At 45.1% G+C, this 14801-nt stretch overlaps 1 protein-coding gene across 1 annotated transcript; it reads left to right on the top strand.

Annotated features, from left to right (window-relative positions):
* The first annotated feature begins 2672 nt into the window (after positions 1-2672).
* Positions 2673-14357, top strand: LOC119227540 (guanine nucleotide-binding protein G(I)/G(S)/G(O) subunit gamma-2). The gene is made up of 4 exons (XM_037486395.2): positions 2673-2918; positions 9597-9671; positions 12548-12652; positions 12982-14357. Exons 3-4 carry the CDS (start codon positions 12566-12568, stop codon positions 13108-13110), a joined length of 216 nt encoding a protein of 71 aa, XP_037342292.1. The 5' UTR covers positions 2673-2918; positions 9597-9671; positions 12548-12565; the 3' UTR covers positions 13111-14357.
* The last annotated feature ends 444 nt before the right edge of the window (positions 14358-14801 follow it).

Consider the following 14801-nt stretch of genomic DNA (forward strand, 5'->3'; position numbering starts at 1 on the left):
TCTACAGATTTCCTTCATGAAACCTCCATATATTTGATCTCCTTACGTATGAGCGTTTGTGGGCGACCATCTGAGCTGATTGTTTGAGGGTATTAGGTGACTGTGTCTCCAGCAGCAGTGGTGACCTCTTCGTAAATCCCATGTGGGGCATCGGGGCGGCTCTGGTCGGCTTGGGCCAGCAGCTGCCTGGAGGAGCCAGATGGTCGCAAATCAGAAATAAAATCCAGCCCCCCACCCCCAGTCTAAATAACCCATCTAACACACACACACACACACACACACACACAAATAAACGCTTGATCATTCGAACATTCAAACATCCTCTGCTGGCTCTCCCAAAATTACCATTGTGTGACTTATGTAGTCATGGTTCTAACTTAAAATGAGGCATTATTTTCTACTCTTGGTTAAGAAATAACATTGGCACCTCTCCTGAAAAGCTGACCTGTATTTCAGCTCCACTCATATTACACTAGAAAAGGCTATTTGGTAATACCAAATGTGCAAGTCATCTCATCTGCCCATCTCCACTGAGAAGTGGATTAACAACACTTATTAAACCAGGCTATTAACCAAACAGCTGCCCCACACAGTTCAAAGATGATCCCCAGAGCCGATAATAAAACGTGGTAATCAGATTACACATCTCTAGATTTATCCCATCTCCAGTGATGAAGGGTCTCCCTGTTGCCGTCTCTGCTGAAGCTCAACAAGGCCAGAGGTGTCTGCAGCTGCAAGTGGAATGTTGTGTGGTTGACATCTAGCCAGCGGGTGAGCAGGGAAGTGGAAATATTGATCCATAACAATATAAATGTTAAGTTTATAATTGTTTCAAATGGTGGATATATAGTTTAAAGGTTGAGTTTATGGAACTCACAAGTAATCTTAATGAAAACTTATCAAACCCACCTGAACATTGAGGATTTAAATTAATAAAAAGTGGCGTCAGTAACCACCTTTGTATAATTAATGATTAAGTTTGTAGAGAACTTAATGGCATCCTGACAGATGACAGTGTTCCTGAGCTCATCGGAGAGGCCTTTTGGAGGAAGTCAGATTCCGAAAGGATTACAGGTACTTGAACCCAAAATCACAAGTCGGGGACGAGTTCTTTACTCTTGTTCAGGCAGGGTCAAAACCGGGATATCAGTCCAACAAATCCTAGTTTGGGTAGTCATGCAAACAGGGCTGAAACAGGCACATCAGGAACAAAAATCAATATACACTGGAGCGCTTAGCAGTAACACACAAGACCATCTGGCAGAAGGCAAGTGCAAGTGTGGGGACCTAAATAGTGAGGAACTAATGAGGGAAAGGGCTGCAGGTGGGACGGGCATGAGGACCAGGTGAAGGGAATGAGAGATGATCTCGCGTTGATAACAGGATCTGGAATGACAGGAGAGTTCATTGACAAGCAGGAGAACTACTAGTAAGAAGGAGAATTCGAGACAGAAACCAGTGGCTTGGGGGACCCAGGAAGGGCTTTCACAGGCCACCACGTTGTCCCTGGTGACCGAGGCTGCTTGTGATGCCTCCGCAGGAACCGTGACTCACGTATTCTCCATCTCCCTCCTCTTTTCTCCACCGCCTCTTGTCGGTTGCGCACTGTTATCGTAGGTTTTCGCGCAGCATCATGTCTGCCTGAAGGAAGTTGAGGGAAATGTGATTCACAGAAAACGTGACGTTCAGCTCAGACAGTAGGGCGAAGATGAGTAACGGGAGCCGAGTTTAGCCTCAGGCAAAGCGCGCACGTGCATGGAAGCAGATCTACAGCATGCTCTCGGGAAAACAGGAAAGTGTGAACACAGGCATGCGATCAGAAATATACAAGACTAACTAGGAAGCCATTTATCAGAGTACAATCCATATTATTTCTTTAAATTGATTCTCTTCCTGTAGTTTTTTTAATTTGGTTATAAATATGGGAATGCAAATGTCTTCATTTTTGCAGGTATCTTGTGTCATTAAACTATTGGACCCATTTGAATCATAGTGACATGGTGCTAAATGAAAATGTCAGAGGACACATATAGTCTTTAACCGTGTGTTCTCCCACACACTCCTCCGTTCTCTTCACTGGTTACCAGTGGCTGCCCGCATCCACTTAGAAACATTGGTGCTCACGTACCATGCTGTGAATGGATCGGGTCCAGTCTACATCCAGGACATGGTGAAACCCTCCATCCCAACCCGCACACTCCGCTCTGCATCTGCCAAGCGGCTTGTTCCTCCCTCTCTGAGAGAAAAGCACTCGGCGACATCGCGACTCTTCGCTGTCCTGGCTCCCAGATGGTGGGATGAGCTCATCATGAGCACAGAGAGCCTCTACGTCTTCCACCACAAACTAAGACACACCTCTTCAGACTATACCTTGACTAAAAACACTAACCAATTATAGCACTTAATGGCTCTTACCTGTAGCAAGTTGTAAATGAGCTTATTTATTTAAATTGCACTTTGTTTCGTGTTCTTTTGGGTTTGTATCCTTATGGTTGAAATGCCCTCATTTTGCGTCAGCTCAATGACATGTAACGTAATCTTTTCACTGAAGGTGGTCAGAGTCTTTTCCCGTGGACCTTTGGGAGACAGAGGGCGCGTACTCTGATAGCAGTAAATAGATGGACGGAGGAGGAGGAGGAGGGTGGTTTCGTGCAGCCTGAGCGTTGGGCTGAAGGGTGGAGACTCAGCAGCAGTGAGGAGGGAGGCAGGGAGGATCTCAGCTGGAGCAGAGAGAGAGAGGGAGGGAGAGAGAGAGAGAGGCGTACAGAGAGAGGAGTGTGTGTGGATGTACTCCTGCCTCGCTGGCTGAGCGTGTGTGTGTTTGTGTGGCAGAACGGGGGGAGGACGCGTGGATACTACTCCACAGGGCTCCATGTGTTTTGGCATCCCAGAAAGAGACCACGCATACAACCAAACAGGTAGGATTTGAAAATCTTCTCTTGGCTGCGTATTGTTATTTGACATTCTCCTGTTTTGATGGCGTTAATCACATCAAAAACAGGGTGTGTTCCAGAGAGGGGGGGTCGTTCATAATCAACGCTGTCGTTTTGTCAGCGCTCGAGGGACAAGATAGATGCCGGCTGGCGCACATCCTGGAATCCCCTCCTCCCTTTTACATTCTCCAGACCCCCCTCGCCCCACCCATCTCGCACCCTCTTTCATGAGAGGGGTGAAGAAGAGAAGAGGGTCCCTTCTTTTCTTCCTCCCTTCTTTTCCTCCCTCAAGGATGTGGCCGATCCTCGAAGTGTAGTCAGAGGAATTAGCGGCATCTGTTTAGTCTGGGGGATATTTTTACAATGAAGAAGACAGAGAGGGGGGGGGGGGGTGGTGAAAAACGGGGAGATGAGGAAAAAGGGGTCTCAGACGATACAGACCGGAGAGGAATCCCACACGCCTCCTGTGAGGTTTTCCATTCCCATTGACAACTCCCACCCTTCATACGGCGAGGAGAAAGCAGTCGACCACACACAATCTGTGTAGTGGCTTAATCAGGCAGATGGCTGGGAGAGGAGGAGGAGGAGGAGGAGAAGAAGGAGGAGGGGTTCGGTGTTTTTATGTTGCTCATAGAGAGATACAGTCGCTGACAGCACCATGCGTTCACAGAAAGGTGAAAAAAAGAAAACAAAGACAGATGCTCTGTTTTTCCCACTCTATGCTCGTCACTCGAACGCGTCGTCACGTACGACTCGCATTAAACCGTCCAATCGTGTGTGTTGCATTTCCAGGCCTGTTACAAACGCACACAGCAAGTCCAAATTACGCAACAGCTCACGCGCCCGTGTGGTCCAGCATTGTATTTCCTGGGCAAGCTGCTCCGAGGCCACAGATCGTTTCACACATGCGTCGAGGTTCATGCTTGAAGAGCTTGCAACGATTAACAAGACACGTCGGAAGCCTCGAGAGATTTCTCCGAGCACAACAGAAATAGTCGAGTCAGACGGATAGAAAGCAGAGAGGGAGGAAGGATCCACATTACACTCTCCACTTCCGTCACTGCTTTCTCCCAAATTTCCATCCATCCTTTGGCCGAGCTTCCTAGAAGCATAACTCAAGTAGCAGGAGGTGGGAAGGGTGCTTTGACCTTTGTACTGCGCACACGCTCACTGTGTTGATTTTGGGTTCCAACCCTAATCCGTCGTGCTGTGGTTTGTCTGAAAAGAAGCATCTAGAGACGGGAGCCAAATCTTGTCAAACCAAGTCTCAAGCCTGTGAAAGAAAGTGAAAATCATCAGTTTCCAGCCAGCTTTTGGACCAGATGTATGCAACATAGTTTGGACATACTGTAAATGTTTTTGAGCCTTTTGGGACTCATTACAAGTCTTGTCCAAACAAGTCTCAAGCCCTTGAGGCTTTGTTGTTGTTGTTGTGTTTAATGGTCAACACAAGTCTGAGTCAGATAAGTCTCTCACCTGTCAAGTTTGACTTCCTTTTGGGTCTTGTCCAACAAAGTCTTTAGACGACCTGCTGGTCCCTGAAGTCATATTTTCACTCGTTCCACTTGAGTCTGACTCACAGTGCAACTGAGAAAGTGTGTCGTTTTCACAGCTCCTAGGACCAAACTATTAGGTCCTCTTTTCTTGGTGTCCTCTGGGACTCCTAAATCCTTAGGAAGTCCAATCTTCTTGCAGTCGTCCAAGTCAAGTCAGCATTTTTGCAACGTTCGTCTGACTCGAGTCCAGCTCTCAAGTAGAAGCACGAGCTACAAACCAAAGTTCCCGACAGGTCGGATGAAATCCCTTTCATGGCTTTCGGCCTATCCTACAGTTGGATGAACGGTCCGAGCGGCGCACTCGGGCTCTCAGCAGCCTCTAAACAAGCCCGGATGTTTGTAATATTGTTAACAGCCCAGGAGTCCGGCCGTGTTATTCTTGGCATGCCGATTGATTCCACAGGAAAAGTGTGTTTATGCCTCCTCGCTCTGAGCAAATGCGGGAAATCCTGCAGAAGCATCGAGGTCGAAACGCGGAGGAGAGAACTTCAATGAACTTTTACGCTCGGTAACACGATCATTTGTGACACGAGGGGCAGGAGGTTAACCCTTTAAAATACACAAGGAGGCCTCACAGGATGGCCAACTTCCAACAGACGTGTCCAGGGGAATAAAGCGAAAGCTCACCAGCATTGTATATCAAGCAGCACAAAAGCACATGTCTTCATAGATGGCGGTGTTGCATTGTTTCTTCCCCACATACCACTCTGCTGTTACATAACACGCATTTCAAAGGTTGAAAATGCGAGTCTCAAAACGTTTGCGTGAAAGAAACCCACTCGGTCACTGCTTTAATCTAACAAAGAAGAAACAAGCCGGGCCTTGATTGTTTGATTTGATAAACATAATAGACTACATTTGTGCTCCCCGGAGCAATAAGCCTCTTCCCCGCTGCTTCCTCGACTCCCAGAGGATGCATCATTTCCTGGGCCACTGCCTTCTCCCCTCCCCCCTTCAGGGACCTAGATTCAACCCCAACACACGCGCGCGCACACACACACATCGCAGCACAATCTCTAAGATGGCAGGATGGGCAGGGCATGCCGGGGGTGGCACAGATGTCCGGGCTAATCGAATATTCACGGGTGGTGGTGGTCTGACCGAGAGGGAGCAGCACAGGAAGGGGAGAGGAGGAGAGTCGGGGTTAATGAACAATTTAACGGAGGCTAATACGTGGAAAACTAAACGTTTCATGTCAAATGTTTACTTTAGGGAAACAATTAGAAACACAGCGTGTAAATTAAGCAGCATGATCCTACACAACATTTGAGAGGTGCAGGTTAGTGACAGACTCCTGTATATTTCTTTCTGGTCTTTTCTCACTGGTTTGCGATGGCTGAGTTCTGTTGGAAAAAACAGCTTAGTAGTTGAATTGTCTTTTTAACTTGAGTTGATCTGGCCTGACATCATGTTCATTTTAACCCATTGCTTGTTGATGAACAGGGTTCTTTTGGTTTCTTTTGTCCATACTATTTAATAGCAAAGAAAATGAGGAAAAACCCATTTCCTTTTCTGTTTCTGGCGTTCCACTATATTGTATCGTATAAAACACAGTAATGTTACATAGATATTAGTACTATTAGTTGTTATAAAGGAACCACAATTGTATTCAATATAATACAGAGGAATATATTTAGATAATGTTCTAACTATGTCGTCGTTAATGTTTCTAGTGTTGCTTGTCATATTGAAAAATATAGAGCAAACCTCTTAAGTAGTATTTTGTGGCTAAACTCTTCCCATATAGTGCGTGTCGGAGGCTCAGAGCCAGGAGGTCAGCTGCAGGCCTCTAACAGAAATAGTGATGGAGAAGGACGCTCAGCTGTCACATTGGCGTCATCTCCCCAGACGGTCGTGGCCTGACAGCTCTGCTCCCCGTGTCCCTTCCCTTTATCTTTGAGTCTCCTATTCAAGGGCAGGCCCCCGTGCCACATCACATCCCGTCGTCAATATCCGCCTCGGAGGTCAGTTGTATGTTACTCCTCCGTGTCCTCGCCGTAAGAAGATATCACCGCCACGTCTCGGCCTCTTTAATCCTATTTATTTATTCCTATTTATTTATACTCATTTTGAGTAACCTCTCTCCTCCGTTCACGTCTGTTTGTTTAGCTGAATGTGTTCTTCACTTCGTCCTGTTTGGCGGGGACATCGCGGCCTGTACCTCATTGTCCGACGACACACTGAGTGGTTACAGTGATGATGAACTTTCTGCAAAAGAGCTTTGGATTTTGTTTTGTAGTTAAGCCCACAAAAGTCCACAATCGCATTGATTACAAGGACCAATATCTTTTGAGCGGTGAATTTGCCAAGTCGAAACTCGACATGCATAGCAACAGTAACTAAGGAGGGGGCGGGATAATTGGCTTGAAAAACTTAGCCTGGGTTATATCTGCGCAGGCGTCCCACCCGGTCTCCTCGCGTCCCCGCCTCCCCGCGCCGGCCAATCACTGGCTCTCCAGGTGACTGAGCGGGGGGACATCATTTTAATCACCACGCTCTGATTTCCCGCCCAGGGCATCACAGAGGACAGAACCTGCGCGGCCACCTTCAGTTATTTCTTTGGATCGTCTAAGAGGATGACGCACCACGGACAGAGAACAGGGGAGGAAGGTTGGAGGGAAGGTGGAGGGAGAACCGGGCTGCGTATTGACAGTGCGGTAGAAATCCTCCCTCTCCAAAGGCCAGGATTTGTATTTCCCTCCCCAGGATGTTTCCTGTGGCCCTTAATCCCTCTCTGAGTCAGAACGGCTCTAATCACATCTGTGGAGGGCCTCGTCACGAACACAGAGCCCCCGAAGAGCGTGAGGAAGGGCTTCAAACCCGCTCCAAATGGCAGGGGAAGGATGGTGCAGGGGGTCAGATCGATCGGGTGGTTTTAGCAGCAGGTCGGCGCGCGGGCGGCGCTTCGGTCTCACCAGCCGAACACCTGTCACCCACAGAGGGAGGGACGGGAAGCAGAAGGCTAGAACCGGGGAGATAAATGGATCAGCAGTTACATCCCATAATGCACTCTTTTCCCCGCCTGTGCGGTTTGGTTCAAGGTGCCACACTTGAAACCAGGCAAAGTCATCGCGAAGCAGTTAAGTTTGAACACTGCCCGCCTCTCGCTGTAAACATGATGGTACAAATCAAATTGTGTTATTTTCAGAACTGTCTGCTTTCTTGCCCTTTTAGCAGCGTGCAGTACATTGATGGAAAGAGAGACTAAACGTTGACCGTGAAGAGAAACTTTGAGAGCACAACCACAGTTCTTCTCCAGTGTGAATCAAAAGATATCTACGCATGATATTTAATTGAATTTAAGCTATTGTTACAATACAAAACACAGGTATTACCTTTTTAAATTGATCTTTTAGAAAAAGTCTATTTTCCACATCTAACAGTAACAGGGGAACATTAGCATTCTGTTCAGTGGTGTTGATGAATATAAGTCCAAAGTTCACTCTCTTTTGCCTCTGGTTGGTCTCCAACAACAATATTTAGTTTAAACAAGACAAGCAGCAACTCATTCACTCTGCTATTGGGAAGGGTTTTAGAAGCAAACTACATTTTAGAGAGATGAAAGAAGTTAAATGAGATGGGTCGTTATGGTATTATATTGATCTTAGTGCTTTAAACATGTACCAAGTATACTTAAAACATTCCCATTTACAGTTTGAGATAATCTGATGTTTTTTTAGACAGCCATAAAAATCCACCCTCTTCTTATCTTGAGTTAATAGATTTCCATATTTTGGGGAAATTACTGGAAAAACCTAGTTTCCTGGAACAGTAGAGTAAATACACACATTTTCTTTTTCAAACGTATGGGTTGCAAAAGGCCTTTAATGTAAAGTGACTTGTAGTGAAGAAAATAATGTAACCTTCAGCACAGACACAGCGCAGTACACAGAGGCCGTGGAATCACTCCCATGTTTAACAAGTTTTACCTTTTAATTTTTATGAACAGCAAAGCAACTTTCCAAATGATATCCACCCTTACAGTTTTAATTTACTGAAATATATCTCTATTAGAAAGATAGATCACTGTACTGATGCAGCTATTCTACAGCTTGCATAACAGAGTAACCGTGTAATTAATGGCTCCAGTGAATCAGGAGGTGACGATTCAGTAAAACCCCGACTCATCTTTGCTATGTTTCAACATACTACAAGTGTCTGGGGTGCTGACTGCTGTTGGCGAGTTTGTTTTGGATATGGGACGCCTTACTGTAACGTTGTTTTAACGCTGCACGCTGCCCTGGTTTACGATAGGTGGAATTCCCTTCCTCTGCAGATCTGCTCATGCAGTATAATTGGCCCATTTATCAGAAACGCCCGAAACTGAGCTGCAGAGTCAGAGATGAGAGAGAATGAATCTATTGGACCAGAGAAAGAGAAACGGGGAGGGTAGTAAGCAAGAGGATAGGGATAATGGGTCAGCACCGACAAAAAGAAATAGCTTTATATTTTGGGAAAATACAATCGAGAGTTGGATGAGAAGACTGTCATTTTTTACCAATGTAAAGATGGAGCCAGCAGCTGGTTAGCTCATAATATATAAGGACTGCAGGCAGCTTCCTGGCTCTGTTCACAGGTCTAAAGGTAGGCTCACTAACACTTTATATCTCATTTGGTCCATCAGTACAAAATCTAAAGTATACTTTTCAAATGAGAGCAAGCTAAGCTAAGCTTATCTTTCCTGGCTATAGCTTTGTATCCAACGGACAGATAGGCGAAGGCTATCAATCTTTTCATCTAACTCTTGGGGAAAAAATGATTTACGCAGCACATGTGACATTATTCCTTTTAGAGCCAAACTGAGAGCAGGATTTTGGTTCAAAGCCAATGACTGGTCTTGATGTCCCACAGACTTCCTCATTAGAGCAGCTGGTTGGTAGATTTGATTAGATTTAGTCAAAGCCAAGCAACCATTCCACCGTGCTTCCTGTCTTTATGCTAAACTGAGCTAATCAGCTGCAGCCTGTGGCTTCACATTAAGCCTATCAATCATGTAATGTACCAACATGCTACATTATTTACCTTATTTATCCCTTCAATTATAATTTCTAAGAGTTGTGTTCAGCCTCATATTCTTCTCTTCAACCTCTCTGATCGCTCCCTGCAGAGTTGGTCAGGCACAAAGTGCTGACTGAACAGCAGACGGACACCAGGGCAGAGCGCGGAGGAGCAAGCAGACGAGGTAAGTCAAGGCCGCCAAGAGGAGGAGGAGGAGGAGGAGGAGGAGGAGGAGGAGGAGGAGGAGGAGGAGGAGGAGGAGGAGGCGGCCTCGTGGCACGTTAACATCAGCCAGTTTCTCAATGCCGTTGCTACTTCGGCAGAAAGCCGTCGACGGGGCAACGCGCCCTCCGGCCTGCGTCCGTCTGTCTTCCATTGACCTGTGCCTGTTGGGATGTCGCCGCTATCAGCATGTGCAACATCACAGGGTGGTGTTTGGGGCCGCTGACAGATTGGAAGGAAAATGAATTTGAATGAATGTTCATCAAACACTTTTAGCTGCCTGTGAGGATCAGCTCTTCTCTCTGGATTCACATGCACGTGGACGTCCATTACATTGCATCGCCGCCCCTCCCCCTTTAGATATGAAACGGTCAGTGGCATTTTCCCATGCTACAATGACAACAAGCAAGAAAAAGACTTTCCAGACAGAGCTATCCCTTAAATCATATTCTGTCTTCAGATTTTTCACATATTTTTTTAATTTAACAAAAATAAGTGAACCCAAATGAATCTTTTAGGGACTACGCAAAATCACAGATTTTTAGATTCTACTCTTTCTGTTCTGGTAATGTCCGCTTGTTGGCATGCTAACCTGCAGCTAAATGAAGTAGTTTTCAGAGAAGTGTGAAGCTTTTCCTAATCACATTTCAAAGGCCAACCCTCCAAAGTCACAATCTAAAGGGGATGCTTTATTCCTTTGTTTTGCAGTGCCATGAGTAAATGTCTTTTTCTGTCAATTTCACTCAAACTAGTGTCTGATGGTTTCTTGTGAAGAACAAAGCCCTACTCTTTCTTAGGCATCCCAGAAAGTGTCATCTCTTCCTATCAATAGTGTGGTGATGTACGCTGGCCTGTTTTGACGTTTTCCCCCGAGTGTCGAAACAATATTGTGGCCTCAATAGAAAAAAAAGACTCATTTCTACTTGTAGATCAGTTTTTAAATAAATCTCTGGGCTATTTTTATTTTGGTGGGCGAAAAAATTGAGCTTTGTGTGAAAGTCCCAAAATGATTGGACATCTCTTAAGCTAAATGTCTTAAAAAATACATTATTCCTTATTACCAGGATATATAATACAAAATATGCTAAAACGCAGGAGCATTAACACAAAGGGTCACACAATACGGTTGGTCATTGATGACTGGAAAGGATTTTTTTATTACAACTCTCAAACGTCTTCAATTCCAAACGTAATAAAAAAATATAAACTAAACATTCCAATATTTAAAAAAAAATGATTGCAACATGGCAAAATCTGGGGGGAAAAAGCATATTATAATCATTTTCTCAGCAGCGTTTGGATTAGAATTTGTTTTCTGACTCCCACCAGTTAAAATTGAAACACCCTAAAAGGTGAAACGGTCCTGAGGGTGAGACCGCTGGGATCGGTCAGACTGTAAAACTAATATTTATATTACACTGTTTATACTGTGCAGTCTGCTGCCGGTTGCTCATAAATTCTCCTCAGATTGTCGTTTGGCTTCATCTAACAGTCTGAACAGTCTGAGCTTTTCCACACAGGTTTAAAAATGTGTGAATACTATAGATTTTTACTTAAACTTCTATTTTAAACTTATTAGCAGTTCCCACCGAATATTAAGATATCACCTCCAGCTCTTAAAGATTGATCTTGCAGTTTTGTAATTGATTGATATGTCATGGGGTAATCAATTCTGCAATTAATCTAAAAGTAATGAAATGACTCACTGCTTCCCATATGAAACATATTTACCTGCATTTGACTGTAAAGCTACAAGTAACATAACGGGTAAAGAACCTGATTCACCACTTCACATTCCCCTCAGGGCTTTTGTTTACAGAAGCAACCCGTCCACCACTAACACATCGAATGATCACGTGACACAACCGTAACCAGTGGCCGCGTGCGTCATCCGGTCGCTCACCGGGTCACAGGCGCTCAGCTCGGTGTGAACGCAGCACTTCTGCTGATGAGCAGGTGTGCCACTGTGGACCATCGATACTCACGCTGAGATCCTGCAGAGGGATGACGGGGGGAGGGGTTGATCACACACTAAGCAGCGAACGCACAGCGTGATCCATTTCATCAGAGAGGTTATAAAAGACACGGAGCTGAGACTGTGTACCGATACAGGAAGGTGACAAACATGAAACGATCGGCCCAGAACTCCGGGACTGTTTGATGACGATGTCGCACCACTAATGGCAGACCGTTGCATCGCAGGGACGGAAATGCATCGCATGCAGCATTGTTCGCTACTTTGTAACATCTTCTCCCGGGTGCAGTCTGTTGATTTGTCGTCTGTCACATGACGCAGACGGCGTTTTCTGCATTTCCTTTCATTCATATGCTGGACCCCTTTAAATCAGGTCCAACTGAAAGGCAGGTGGGGAATCAGATCCTAATACGGCAAAATGTAAAACTAAAACATGTTTAAAGGTTATCAAGGTAAAAAAAAATGCAAACCATTATAAATATATACACATATGTATGTATAATGGTTAGCATTTTTTTCTATATTGTTATGCAATTGAAATGCCAGTGTATAAATAAATGTTTTTCTTTTTTCTACTTATGAAAACAGTACTTTTAGTTTAGTTATCTTTTTTGAACATGGTGGTGGACAAAGCACTGCCCCCTCCCCCCCCTCACTATGATGGGCTGCCTAGCAACTGACACCATAAATAATATGCCTTTTGTGTGTGTGTGTGTGTTCCCAGCCGTGTGTTAATCAAGTGGCTTATCTGTGACTAGCACTTCTCTTTGCGCTGCTATAATACAGCGCTGGTCTTCATCAGTGACACACCGTGGACAAAGTACAATGTTCGGCCTTTAAGAATCTCTTTCCCCTCTTCGTAGACCTGAGCGCCAGCGGCCATGGCGAGCAATAACACGGCCAGCATCGCACAAGCCAGGAAGCTGGTGGAGCAGCTGAAGATGGAGGCCAACATCGACCGGATAAAGGTGCCCAAAAATGATTTGTTTGTGCGCTATCATTCCCTTGACCCCACTCTGTACTCCATTTTGTCAATAACAGTCAACACGTAACCGGTGTTGATTTCCCTGGTGAAATGCACGCTGCCTCTGAAGTCTTAGTAAGCGGGCGCCGGCTCCGTGAGCTGGTTACTAAAGAGAGTCCACACACCTCGCTGGGGCTGCTTTCACGTACGATCGCTTTTCTTTCTACCAAACTACGCCCGCCAGCGCAGAGCACAGACCCCCCCCCCCCCCCCCCCCCCGTCTGGTGGGCCACATTAATGGCGTGCTTGTGTGCGCGTCTGATTATATTTCAGGTGTCGAAAGCAGCGGCGGACCTGATGTCGTACTGCGAAGCCCACGCCAAAGAGGACCCTCTGCTGTCGCCGGTGCCGGCCTCAGAGAACCCGTTCAGGGAGAAGAAGTTCTTCTGTGCCATCCTGTAGGCCCGGCGGTCTGCTCAGTGTGGGACTTTGGACGAGGACGTTCAAAACACGTAGAAATCTTCTAGTAGGAGGGGCACGGCGATTATTGACCCCCCCCCCACCCCCCACCCCCGACCTTCCCTCTCCCCATCCCTCTCCCTCTCTTGGACAGCACCTAAAGAGTGTGAAATTTAAAACCCACAGAGTTTACATGTAAGTGTTAAAGGGGGGGTTCAGCATGTTGAAGAGGTCTGTGCTTTTAGGTGACGTAAAAAGGATGCCGACGATGATGATGATGATGACTGTGATGATAACCTAGAGACGTGACGGACAGCCAGTCAACAGAAAGTCTTCAGGTTGTGATGTGTACAAAACAAAACAATAGATAAAATGAAAATAAAAATAGTTTGTGGTTCTTTTTGGGACTCAAATGTTCTGTTAAATGGTTTGTTGGTGGGTCGACTGACGAAGGACAGCAAACCCAAATACACTTAGCACTAAATGCCACCTGATTATTGGATTTATTCTGTTTTTTTAAAGTTGGGTTTGTTTATTTAAACCTATAACCTAGATATCTTTCTCTAACTGTACGTGGAACAGCTCGGTTTACTTTTCATTTTTTAGTTTTTACAGCAACAAGTTAGTGGACAAGATGTTTGAAACATTTGGCATTTGAAAAAATATGTGTCTGGATATCAAGTCTCTGTGTATCAACATTTATCTGGCAAATGTGATGCAGTTTGTCTCCTTCAGATACAAAACCCTCTTTCTACTGTTTGTATAAAATGACTAGCAAGTAAAACGTGCTGTGCTGTGAGGTCTGAATGTTTGTGTTTGTATCATTAACTATTGCATGAAATGGAAAAACAGTCTTTTCTATATCCATTCATGTGGAGATTGTATAACACAGGGCCATCTGAAGGGGCCAAAACGTATTAAAAGCAAGAATGATTCAATATGGACTGAACAAGGACATCTCTCACATATAAATCATTCTGGAAACCTTGCTTTGCAGGCTGAGGAATCTCATTCAGGTAGTAATTAGATATTTGAGCTGCAGATGACATCCGATGTGAAAGCTTGGTTTGGATATGTTCAGATATACTTAGAAATATTTGTGCAAACTAAAAATGTTTTTTACATTTGAGATTAAAAAAACGAGCCATACAAAATATATAACATAAATAGTATTGGTTTGTTCCATTTTCTAATCAAAGCCCTATAATGCTTGCACAAAGAGAAAAATACAAGCCTGAGTTCTCCAGTCATGTGGTCCAGTGGTCATTCCATTCACGAGGGTTCGATCGCCATGGTAACGCCATAGCTGCACACATAACCTGCTCAGGAGCAGGGCTCCCTTCCATAAAGCAAATTTCCCAAATAAAACAGGCATATTTTCTGAGAGCCTGTCAGATTTTCAGTTTATTTGTTTACATAAAGCAAATCCACAGTTTGAGCTCAGTAACTATGGCGACTTGAGTTGTAGCTTAACCAGAGTCCCTGTAACACCGACCTAACAGCAAAAGGAGCCTTCTGGAGTGACGCTATAATATTTAAGACGCCTAAACTAAAACACTGGATAAATGATCCAACTTCCTGCTTACCTTATCTTCCGATCACGTCACCCTACTTCCTGCTTACCTCACCCCCTCATCACCTTACCGAACTTCCTGATAACCTCACCCCCTCATCAACTTACCGAACTTCCTGAT

The sequence above is a fragment of the Pungitius pungitius genome, chromosome 14 (genome assembly GCF_949316345.1).
Source record: "Pungitius pungitius chromosome 14, fPunPun2.1, whole genome shotgun sequence".
Classification (NCBI taxonomy): domain Eukaryota; kingdom Metazoa; phylum Chordata; class Actinopteri; order Perciformes; family Gasterosteidae; genus Pungitius; species Pungitius pungitius.